Here is a 12616-nt window from a genome sequence, read left to right as displayed (position 1 = left end):
TACTCCTCCTTTTCGCCCAAGTTTCAGCCTCCTACCCGATTTCTCACTTGATACGGATGAAGTGACTGCCGACAATGTCGTTCATAATATTGATGGTGCATTTATGAATCTAAGAGAACTAGTAATGAGTAGGATAAGTTAAATTTGGAAGAAAATTTCACTTGGTACTTCACTCCGAACTCTGGCATCATATCGTTCTTTGATATTAAGACAACCGTACGATTATGAGACCAGAGGTCTTCGAGACGAAAATTTTCGAAACGTGCGCATTTCCTCCTACTTCAGTTTTCAACCATTGTGATTCTTTTGAAATTGTAGGAGGGACGATAAACAAAAAAATTGTACAAAAGATCCTTGTCGGTTTGATATATGAAGGCAACTATCAGATTTGCATATTATTACAACCTATTTGGAAAGAAATAACACCAGTAACAGAAGCCACATTCTCGTAGTTTTCAACCTGCAAAATGTTCTATCATCAGGACTTGGATGCACAATACTTATTTACATACAATGTAGTGCAACCAAGGTAGTTATTCATTATCAGCCTTTCTTTTTTCTTGCTTTCTGAAGCTCTACCATTTCAGATATTTTTGTTTGTTTTGAGAATTTATTCATGGTTGCAGCTGAAAGCTGTTATAATCAACTCTCGAAAGAGAACGAATTCAACAAAGCTCACGCGCAATTCTCGTCAGGTGCCCCTGGTAGAAAATTAGCGGAGTTCGCAGTTTCACGCAACGCTGTACTTCCGAGCATTCTTTATTTGCCATCGTGTTTCGGTAGCAACGCTTTGTATACAAGGTTCATTTCCAAGTTGGCTGTATAAGTGCGAATAGCTTGCGTGCATTATGCTTGCGCCTCTCGTTTCGAAGTTTGTGCAAATTGTATGATGTTCACGTGAACCTATTCGCGAAGTATTGTAGACACAAAATAGGAAGGTGACCATAAGAGGCCGGGTGTGAAATGCTAGCAGATAAGTTGGGGCCTATATATATAGATCACACAAAACGCATGCAAAATGTACGGAGGCGCGCAACCTTGCAACAAAAAGCAACTTGTGCGAGTCGCCTACGCAGTCCGTGTAGGAAATGATGTCTCGCACGCCTTCAGTAGTAATGCGTAAGCATTCTTTGTCGAGTACCCCAGGAAAATCGGGCCGTCCTGTGACGCCTTATATTTGCAAAATAAATGGATAATCTGTCAGGTTAGCATACGTAATCATTGTAGTAGTCTTAGAGTAAATGATTGGTAGCGGTGGGTAAACGTGCGTAAGCTAGCTAAGTAAGTATGCAAAAGCGAAGTAGCAGCCCAGCCAAAGAATGCTTTCGCATTAGTAGACAATTTTCAGAATTTCTGTATGATTTTGTGTGCCTCCATAATCCTGAGAGCAATAACGGATAGGCGAAGGAGTGGAATTCGAGAACAGAAGAGGAAGACGTGAACTGTGAACTCTATTGCGTCAACTTTTGTGCACATAACTTTCTATGCCTGCCAAACCTCGTGACTGAAGACTTTGTCGATTGAAAAGTGTAATCTGTGACTTCCGTGATTTCTTTATGTAGGTTTATCAATGAAAAAAGAAATTCGGAAATTTGTGAAAATGTAGATTATGACGCATCTAAGTGAAGATTTTTCGCAGCAAGCTAGGATGGCGGCGCAAGTGTCCCGATTTTTGGGTATACTAACCAGCGTGCATAATAAAATCGACTAGTTGGCATGTTTGTCATATATCGTCGTCTGGCAAGCGAATGCTCTCTCCCGGTCATGCACAAACTACAAGACTCACCTGAAGAATATTTATGAGACGGCACCCAGGAAAGGCGTTCTGGTGGCTGGTTGCCCTTATTCGGTGACAACACGCATTGCAGTGTAGAGGCTGTCGCTCGGGTTAGGTATCCATAACTGCTAGTTGATGAGGTTGCAACTTCGACCAGTCCAATAGTGAACGCCTAAATTATGCTTGAAGCCTGTGGCAGTAGGCACATGAGCTGTCTTCCATAAGCCAGACACCGTGTGCGCTTGAATTGCTTGTAACTGCACTGTCATCTCGTTTCTTCCACGAGGACTTCTCGGTGGCGATTGGAAAGGTAGTGCACAGTGACTAACCGACGTGGGAAAGCCATAAGTCAAGGTGTCTCACTAGAAACACCAGTAACGGTCTGGGCTAGATGCATACGCATAGGAGTTCATAAATCAACGTCCCCTGCCTGCACATTGAACACGAAAGGAAGGCAGCTTTTGGTAACATCGTCTTTATTAACAGCGGATTCATGTTTCGTAGACAAAAATAGATGTCCTTTCAGCTAGGCTCCCACCACATGCCATCATAGCAACGCTCATACCATTTCTCAAACGTTTCGGCAACATGAAAGATGCATCGACCTATCAAGTGTCCACCTCCTAAGATTAAAAAAGAAATATCACTGCTACATACACTTCTACCATACAAGCTTTCAATCGCTTCTCAAATAATTAGATTTGATTTCTCCGGTAAGGGGGGCGGCAGGACGGTGCTTGGCTTCAAACAGCAGCGTGCGATCAGCCACCCTTCTCGCTATTATTCAATACTCTTTTGTAATAGTGAGTCAACCTCACATATGCTTCCTTTGTTATACACGGCAACTTCAGGTCATCGCAAAGGTGTCAGCTACAATACGTTACTAAACTTGGTAAAACATCGTCATTATCATGCAAATGAGTGTTCGCTGATGAGCGTCCAAATGCTCGCGAAAATCCAATACGACCGCTTAATGTGGCGATTTCGTCAAAGTTGACAATTCTATTTTTGATTACCGTTCGTATAGCTCGCCTCTGCGATGACTTGTCACACATGTTTGTTGAATCAAAGGAGCGACAGTGATATTCAAAAGTATGAGCGACAACTGAAAAGCTACAGTCATGCCCGCGTGTTATCAACAGTGTTTCAGTTGGCTGATGTAAGTATTCTGGGTGACTACATTCTATCTGCCTTTTTATATTCAGCACAGAAACAGTTTATTGGGTAATATGTTAATCACACAAACGACACTATGAGCTCGCCTAAAAGTGTTCCTTTTCTGATTCACGTACGTGTACTCTATCCATATATGTTTCCTACAATGAGTTTATGAGAAAAAGTCAGGAGAAAAACATGTTTCGAACAAAATGTATCCGTCACCTAGGGTTAATTTACGAGTATGTTCTCGGATTGTACCTACTTTGCATGCTCTGTTTCGTCATGCAAATACCAAAGAAAATGATTGATGATGATTATCATTTGCAAGATTGTTCAGTATAAGCTGTTCAACAACAATCCTAACTTGCTGTGCGGTTTCTGATAACGATTGCTTCCCTCGGCGCTCCAATTCAGGGGCCGTATTCACAACTGTTTTCGCTGGTAAGTACTCTGCCATGAGTTGGCCCCCTTCACTAATATTGCTTCAAGCAATACAATTAGCTAGAATTTGTCGTTACAAACAATTCTATCGTAAAAACATTCTTATGAATACGGGCGCTGAGGCCCTCGGGACGCCAGTGAAAGAAATAAGAAATGTTCTGTACAGAAAAATGACAAAATTGTCTTCCACCCTCTCTCCCTCCCAACGAAGAAAGTCCATGCGGGTTTCTCAGAAGGAACCTTGTGGATTTACGCAGGAGTCATTTGTCATATTCGATCTTTCTGCACGGTACTACTATGTCATATTCAATATCCCTGTGCTTCCACTTATCTAAGTCTACCTGGTATAGTCATCTGCTATACTTTTTCTCAGCTCGTACGGTCGAGCAACCGCTCAGGAAAGGCGTTGGTCCAGGGTTCGATCCCAGGACCAGGACGAATTTCTTATTCAACTGCGGTGCTATCTAAGAAACTCGTATGGGTTCCCTCTGCAGCTTCTTGCCACTCTCGTGCGCATGGCAATCTTACCATTTCGATTAATTTCCTCCCCCAAACGGACTTCCCCAGAGCTCACTTGCTATGTTCTTCGCAGTCTACGTCTAAACTATGTACTATCGCAACGTCACTATAACGCTCGCACAAATGTGACGTCACACTCGCTGTCAGCCACTCGAATGCTTTTGATTGCGAAGACACCCATACTTCTCAGGTATAACACTGTGCACTGATACCATTTCTGCTAAAATCATATTGTCAGAGCCATCTACAGTTTCAACCGCGTGCAGTGCGGGGTTGCCGCTCATGCGCGAGGACACCGCAGTCCATTTGTCGCTCAATTATTTTCTGGTCCACAAACACAGTATGCAATAACACCTCACGTGGGCAAAAGGATGGCAGACGACCACCTACTGGTGTCATACTATTATCTTGCTGTAGAGTTTTCTGGCACGTTCTACTGAGTATGCTCCAATCATACATTGACCTATGCCGATAACATTTTTGAAAGAAAAAAAAACCCCTTTTCAGCTATGCAACAAGTCTGAAATATTCTAGGCAGTGTGAATACTATGACACCCTACCTTCTATGGTTGTCACCAGGTCCAAATTTTAAATCATTACGCTGTGCCAAGGCGTATTCTACAAGCCACCCTGCAAAACGTTTACCGACATGAACAAACATGCCCCACATTATTTTCGCGTAGGAAGAGGCATCTTGTATTAGACTGTCATCAGCAGATTTCAAAAGTTTTGTTAACATTGCGTCACTTCACATTCGAGAACTTCAATGAAGAAAAAACACGATGAAGGTTCTTATAATACCACAATCGCAAATGCGCGGTACGTTCTACAGTTTGTTACACCGCTAAATATTCAGGTGGTAAGTGCAGCGCTAGGGACGTCGGGCACACTCAATGTTTGCCCTAGGTCTCAACAATGGTGCGGTGAGTGGAAAAAGGCGAGTAGCTTTATAAAAAGCAGATACTTTGGCTTACGTATTGGACTGGGCTGGATATTACAGCCCGAGCATCGCCACACCACCGGAACAAAGACAGGTGTCTAGCCGAACACGTGGGGCTTCGCAACACCTCACTAGTTGGATGCATTGTAGCGACAGAAAGAAAGGGGGCAGTAATCAGTCGAAATAATCAAAGAAAAAGCAGCGCTAGAAGATGTAACAGGATAGGAATGAGCACACAGACACAGCACTATGTACTGCTGCTGGCACTGCTTTTTTTTTTTTCGGTAGCCATAATCCACCTAGTCCACGAGTCAATTCTTGCATGTGAAATATACTGCACCTTCTTTACGTTTTTTCCCTTACTCTTCGAGAAGCCTTCGCTTCATTTAACAACAGACCTATTAGATACGGTTGTTTCGGGAAACTTCTTGGGCGCCTGCATAAGCTTAACTTCAAAGCGTCAGTGGCTCTGCACACCCGTTTTGTCTTAACCTTGCCAGCTCGTTTACTTTGCCGGCTTTTCTGTTTGCATGCAACTGTACGTCACAGGCTATCACGTTGCGCTTTTCATTCTATTTCTCTTCTTCCGGCATGCCTGAAACTAGTCATTTCCGTTTATTGCAAGCTGTTTGCGGGGTTGTCGTAGCTCAGACTTAGCTGGTGTTAACAGCGTCGAACCAAGCCAACCAACGAAGCGCATTCGCTAACTGTGACGCAGATGCCGCCAATTCGCTCGCATTAGGCAACGAACCACTCCGGTGATTCGAACAAGTGCCAAATGTAGCAAGCAAGCAATCGAGTGAGCCTGTCGCTTTCCCTATACGCATAGAGAGAAATAATTCGCCTTCGGGCTGATTTTTACGAAGCGATTCGTAAGTTTGTAAAAACAGAGAGCCGGCCTATGACGATAATGAGCATGTATTTAGGTAAAACAGAAATCCAATCCTGAACAGCTCTTACGAATCCAAAGCCTCGCGAATTCGGCCACTGATCATTTGTTGTCAAGTGCCTTCCACTGCATACTGCCTTCCAGATGCATGTTTCGCGAACGATGAAAGGAACAACAAACATCGTCGACGGCAACCTGCGCTGGCTCTCGAGCTTTTGAAAGCCTCGTTTTTGTTCTGCTGGTGTGGCGTCATCGCGAACACTTTGGCAGCAGACGAGAAATCACTAAAGAAGTGTGGAACGGGGCTGAGAGTCGGTTACAGAACGCGGCGTGCCAACAGTATGGGTGCGCCCTTGCTTCTCCAGCGAACGGGATTCAGCGTCCAGCAATCCCGACAGCACAAAGCCACACTATTCGGAGCAAGTGCGCCTATCAGCTGTCCTCGGCGTGCTTGGCGCATATGCGGTTGAGCAGGATCTCGCTGTAGATGGCGTTGATGTCGCCTTCTACGTGGAACGAAGGCGCTGGCGGCGGTTTGCCCGGCGGCCGGTTCTTGGGCGCTTGCACTGGGACCACCTGCGAAGCAAGCAGAATGTTTTGTGTACAGGGAGACACTTTCCACGCAGTTGCTTGTGTTGCCGGTTCAAGTCGTGCTTAAGTATTATTTTTTTCGCTGCTCAACGATGTAAAAAAGGAAAAGAAGAAGCAAGGGTTATTTCTGCCCTTTTCTCTCAATCTTTGTCTTGAACTGTGTTCTTAACTCGCCTGATGGCAACATTATTACGTTTGTTGCTTGTCGCATAGCTCGTTGCCCTAAGTAGCTTCCAACGACGTAGAGAAAACTACCAGTGCCAATTCTCGCTAAAGCTGAATTCCAAGAGCGAGGGAACGGACGTCATTGTATGGCGTACGTTTTCAACAAGAGAACAGGGGAATTGGGACTGCTAACCTTTCTACCAGCGTCAATTGTCCTTCTCGTGTAATTATAAACGTGTCTATTCTGCCCCTGAAAAGTAATTTTTTTTCAAGCAGCTTTGCGTGAGTCTTCTCGTGCAGGCCGCGGGGATGAATGCCACCGCAATGTACTACACCGCTTAAATTTGACAGCCGTATATGCAAAAGCAAAGCGCTAGCTAAGGCGATGAAAATATATATACTTGCGTATATATATATAGCTTTACTTGTTTTTTAAAGCACCATTAAGGGTAAGCTCGACCAACAGGAAGTACAGTCACGACCAACTATTGGTCAATCTCAACTTTGTGTGTCATGCTTCGTTGGCTTCTATGTTATACCATGCACAGCTTGTTGTTTATGAACTTGTGAAAGTACACCCCGGAAAAGTGGCAGATTGTGCTAGCTTCCTATCTACCCTTGTTACAGATGCATGAAACAGATAACAGGATTTGTTGGACGCGAGATTGACCGGAGTTGCCGCTTGGCGGACGGTGGTTGAATCACGGATAGCGTGGATGAATATCATGGATGACGCGTCGCGTTGTCTGCTAGCCACTGCGTGTTTGCGTGTAAAGGTACGTCATGCATCTCCTTTAAATACAGTTTGATCCGGGCTATTGGCCTAGCCGTAAATACGTCTATGCATCCTTGACGAAGCACAGGATCATTTTGCCTTGTGGTGTAGTCATTGCTCCCTATTACTATCAGTGACGGCACTTGTCTAGAGCGCTATGTGTGATCGTTGTGCCCTCCGTTCACCAACAGTCGTTTCAATTTCGTTGCCGCTCTGTGTTGCAAGCCCATCGCAAAAATCACTTGGCGCCAGTTTAAACCCGTGAAAGGGTCACAGCGAGACGTGAGTGCACAGCTTTCGTGCTCTAGGATTCTCTGTTTCGATCATAAGCCACGTTCAAGCGCCAGATATGTCGAAGATCCTACGTGCAGTGCTCATGGAATGAAACACGTAAATTTAAGTATAACTAATGTGCACACTTTCGTTTACACCGACTGCCTTTCGTGTGACATCGGAGCAATTTTGGCGCCTACACTTAGCTCAGAGTCCGCGTCACCTTGGGGGACCAGATTAACTAGCCACATGACGTGGTACTCCAGAGTAATTGCACATGTGGAGCGTTCTACTTATTGTTCCCTGTCGTGCTTCATTCCGCGAGAATTGTACAAGCAACAGAAACCATTTAAAATTCATTATATTTGCATAGGCCGACCCAAAGTGCATTCCGTTGTTCAGACGGTCTGCAGGCCGTCCCAACCCCGCGTGAATTAAGGGCAATTGAAAAGGTACCAATAGCGGTTAAATTGGTGAAAGTTCTGCACTATTCATGCATTATGCGCAGTGCATGAGTGGTGCAACATTAGCTACATCTAAACGGATATATCAACAGAAAAAAAATAAAAATAAACGAAGAGGTAGCTCATTGCGTTTCATACCTTGTGGAAATGACAAGCGCATTTTCCTTGCAGGAAGTCTTTGTAGCGCGCCACCGTAATGTTGAAGGTGTCGATGACGTCAATGTTGTAGTGGCGCGCAAATTCGGCCAACCACAGGTTCTGCATCATCAGCTTCTTCTGTTCCTTCTGCAAGTGAAGAGAAAAGAGAAAATTATTTCTTTTCTTCTAATCTTTTACAGCGATTAGGAGGGAGGGAAAGAGATAAGTAGAAGGCAGGGAGGTTAAACAGAATAACGTCCGGTTGGCTACCCTACACCGGGGGAATGGGAAAGGGGGAAAACAAAGATAACAGGGAGAGAGAGTACACATTCGCATTAAAGATGCAAATAGATATGTTCTATTGAGCAGAATGGGCATAGCAAGTCGTCGAAATATTCGTAGCACCAGGTATGCAGAATTTTGCCAGACTTGAGGTACTAGGGTGGTTACCCGTGTTCGGGGGCGCTTCATTTGCCGGGCAGTGTGAATAGCATAGGAAATTTTCGTGGTGACTTTCTGATTTCTGCGTAGAAAGATGACATCAAGAATTTTTCGGCAGCCGAATTTCAAAAGTCTTGTATGCGCTCTAGATAAAGACGACGGATCCAACGCACTTGTTGTAATTCAGGGTAAGTAAAGCTCTGTTGAAACATTTTAATTAAGCACTATACGAAAAAGGCACGTGCTGCATGCAACCTTATTTTGTCTACTAACTACGTGCAGTGAACGGAAAGTTTCGCTTGAAAATTGAACTTCATTGTCGAAGTATGGAGTGGCTACACAAGTACGAAAACCGTGGTGTTGGAATGTACATTAGTTGCCCAATTATAGCTCACCATGCTCAGACAGTGTATCCCTTCAACGGGCTGGTGAAATCCGGCTCCAAGAGTCTTGATAATAAGCTTGATTCCTTGAAGGTGGTCCCTGAACAAAGTAAGTGAAGACACAGCCAGTGAAGTATACATGTGAGGATGAAAACAAAGAAGAGGAGAAAACGCTAGCCCAGTGAATTTGACCGGTCACTTACAACCGAATGCCATTCATCAAGTAGCATACGTGCTTATCAGAAGGAAGTGACGAGCAACTAACGTAGGCAAAGCTACAACGGCCTGTGCTAAATTTCGAAGCTGTTAAGCTCCTTCACCGCCGAGCTGTATTCTGCGCTATTAGATAAGCCAGTTTATTTTGGAACCGATAAATATTAGCGGTACGTAGGCGTCTTGTCGGATGCACCGAAAATATGTCACTACATAAAGCGTCCTTCGCATACCTAAGTCATGATTTGCGCGTTCATCATGCATGCAGTAGTGCCATATGTAGAACGCCGTTTCACTAAAACATTTTATAGCTACTGTTAAATAATCTAAAAAGAAACATCTCGTAAGCTCTGTAAGATAATGATGGGTCGCTAACGCATACAAGCTCGTCTGAACAAACATTGTGCCTGTAAATTTGACGTAACAAGAGCGCCTTCAAAAGGCTTGAAGTTAGGTAGCGACCGCGACAACTTTACGACAGGCTGAAATTGCGGTAATGTGCCAACTTAATCAGCCGGGAAGCCGCAGCTGCGGCCGGAGGATAAGTATTATTGTTTTACGTGTTTCCGTCACTTCTACGATGTTACAACCCAAATGGAAACTGCATAGAAAACAGATTCCTTTCTGTCTCCTACTTCTGATTCACGTCATATGCTATACGTACACGTTGTCGCTTACAAGAAAGTCAAGAACTAAAGGCCAGGAATTATGTATGTACCGACATTGATTTTTTTTTTACCCCATACCGACCATCGCTAACTTGAAAAGCGACATGTTTCTCAGGCGAATTATCGGCGCGCGTGCGCAGAAGCTGCGCATGTCGATAAGGATGCAGCTCTTACTTACCCACGTAGGGCCTTGACCAGCATGTAAAGGTGCTGAGTCGCGAGCCAGTGGACGCCGCCCACGATGAGGACAGTGTTAGAGTTGTTCTGGAGTGGCTTTGACCTAAAACGAAGCGCAGAAACAGAAAGGCACAAAAAAAAATCGGAATGTTAAAAAGGCGCTAGAATTTTCTTAGAAAACTTGCCTCACCACTTTAAGCTAAAGAAAGCGCAAAGCGTGATTTACGAATGCAAGTTAGCTTAATATTTCTGTTTACGGTCTCTGGGCAGTGACATCGTGATATAGTGATGCTGCTTCCCGATGCCTTTCGGCACCTTTCGCATTCGTGAGTGGTCAAGCGACTCTCTGCTCCAGACCGAAGCGTCGAACTCAGGAATGCGAAAAGCGCCGATATGCACTAACATCGGGAAGCGCAGCATCGCTACAGTATACTGGCCCTGTTCTGGTTAATATTTTCACGCAGACAAGAAGTTATCACTGAATTGCAAAGTGACAGCAATAACTGCAAGTGACAGCAATTGTACAGCGAGTTGCCCGTAGATTGGACAGATAATGTTGTCGGGCTAGTAAGACTTTCATAAAATAAAATAAAAACTTAAGTCCTGCCCGCCGCGGACATTCGACAAGACTACCAAAAGTATTTAAGCCCGAAGGGCGTCGAGAAGTTCCCAGGAAAGACAACAGACCACTTTCACGAAAAGTTTCACTATGGTTTCACTATGCCACCAGTGCCAGGAAGCATCGCTGTAGTAGTTATCCTTAGCGAGCTGATGAATAACTACGGTAAGAGGCGTGTTGTATTCGTATCACGACTAACCCGCTTACCCATCGAGATTAAAAGGCAACGAGCTGTGAATAAAATGATTCTGCCTGATGAGTGGGGTTGAGACGACTCACCACCAACTTCCCCATGAAATTCACTGAAAAATATATAGCAATGGCACTACCCCCGGCATTAGCATCAATGTTGCCCTAAATCTAAGCTTAGCGGAAAAGCGGCGAGGACTCCGTCGTCATGGCACCAGTGTAGCCCCACTGCGCATGCGCGTTAAGCATGATACACTGTCTATCGTGCGACAGCGAGTACGGCAAAAACTGCAGTTTTGACAGGAGCAGTGTGGCCTCGATGCCTCGCGCTTCACCAGCGGTATCACAGTAGAGTCATCGGACTCTTTTTTGTTTTTTTCGAGGCAGTGCGGCGAAGCGTGTCATACCTCTCGATAAGCTGGTAGAGCGCCTTGTCGAAGACAGGCCGCTGACTCGTGGGCAGCCAGAACTGCGGGTAGTAGGCGAACGCCACCGCCGTCTCGCCGCGGTTCAGGTTGGCGTAGACGCGCAGGTCGTGCGTCTTGTCCCAGTGCTGCAGGGAGCCGTTGAGGCGCTCCATCACGTAGTGCATCATGCCCCGGTTCGTCGAGTCGCCGATGAACAGCAACTGCGTGAGACGGTAACGGGTCGCGAAGGAAAATATCGGCTTCTAATGAACAATGACGTGCCTTTTCGACACAAGAAAGGCAAAATATTGAGCCCTCTTCACTGCGGCAGATTATTAAAAAATAAGGAGAAGGCCCGTCATGAAGAACTTCTTTTAAATGCCACAAATATAGGCACCTTGCGCTGGCCAGTGTGCCGCCCTACGACGCTCTCTTTCATCACCCCAGTGTCGCCGACGCCGACCACAAGGGACTCGAAGAAAACGAGACATTTCAAATGGTTGAGGGTCTAAGAATTTTTTTTTTTTTTTTACGTAGCGTCAATTGCACCTCTATCTGCAGCCGTAAGTAACGACCAACACTGCAGCAAAAGTTCTGCTTTCAGATGTTGGCGATGAACCAGGCTTACGCTACCTTCTTTCCAGACATGCAGCGCGCAAGCGTCCTCTGCGGCAGGTTCACATATCGGCACTGATAGGGCTGCCAGCGGGCCTCCTTCCAGAAGCAGGACTCCTTGGCGGCACATTTCTCACAAGGCACCATCCAGCGTCCTGAAAAAAAGTATAGTGGGCAGAGCTGATTTCGTTTGTTTCTTTATCATTTGATCGAGAGCGAGGCCAAGATAATAAGGTGCGAAGCCTGACTAAAGGTCATAGCCCCCCCCCTCCCCTCGACTGCAAGTCAACAGCAAGTTATGCAGTGCTCGCAAAACTACATTTACATCAAAATATAGGTGTACGACATATACACGCGTTGGTTTCAAAGCAGTTTCTGCTTTGATCATGTTAACTATTATACATAACATTTTTTAGACATGAAATCTAAAAACATTTTGTAACATAAACAAAAAGATCTTTCTCAGCTTCATACAAGGACAAGCATAAACAAAATAAACAATCAAGAAAAATTTGAACACCAATGTAAGAAATATACGGAAATAATATCAGTGTGTATATAGCACTAATGATTGAAAACAAGACCTCCCGTGTGTAAAATTTTTTTACCTTGTTCTTTAGGTGCTTTCCTTGTTGTATTTATGTCCACTAGTTATTTACACTTACTAAGCATTTATTTTAGATTGCTATTGAAGCGGTAGAGATCATTTTACAGTTAATCGCTTTGAGAGCGAAATGATGTATCTAAAAGAGGAAGCTAAGCCTACGCCAAACT

The 12616-nt window shown here is 44.7% G+C and overlaps 1 protein-coding gene across 1 annotated transcript in view; it reads right to left on the bottom strand.

The window, feature by feature from the left end:
- Positions 1 to 2236: 2236 nt before the first annotated feature.
- Positions 2237 to 12616, bottom strand: part of LOC126523026 (cadherin-like and PC-esterase domain-containing protein 1) — a 63008-nt gene continuing 52628 nt past the window's right edge. Inside the window, exons 12-17 of the mRNA XM_072288834.1 lie at positions 11861 to 11997; positions 11228 to 11448; positions 10014 to 10115; positions 8967 to 9054; positions 8131 to 8277; positions 2237 to 6300 (exon numbers count right to left, since the gene is read on the bottom strand). Of these exons, the coding sequence (XP_072144935.1) occupies positions 6157 to 6300; positions 8131 to 8277; positions 8967 to 9054; positions 10014 to 10115; positions 11228 to 11448; positions 11861 to 11997 (839 nt within the window). The 3' untranslated portion in view covers positions 2237 to 6156. The remainder of the gene's footprint in view (positions 6301 to 8130; positions 8278 to 8966; positions 9055 to 10013; positions 10116 to 11227; positions 11449 to 11860; positions 11998 to 12616) is intronic.

This window comes from Dermacentor andersoni, chromosome 6, assembly GCF_023375885.2.
Source record: "Dermacentor andersoni chromosome 6, qqDerAnde1_hic_scaffold, whole genome shotgun sequence".
Taxonomy (NCBI): domain Eukaryota; kingdom Metazoa; phylum Arthropoda; class Arachnida; order Ixodida; family Ixodidae; genus Dermacentor; species Dermacentor andersoni.
Note: the sequence above shows the minus strand (reverse complement) of the source record. Positions and strands in the feature narration are given on the sequence as shown.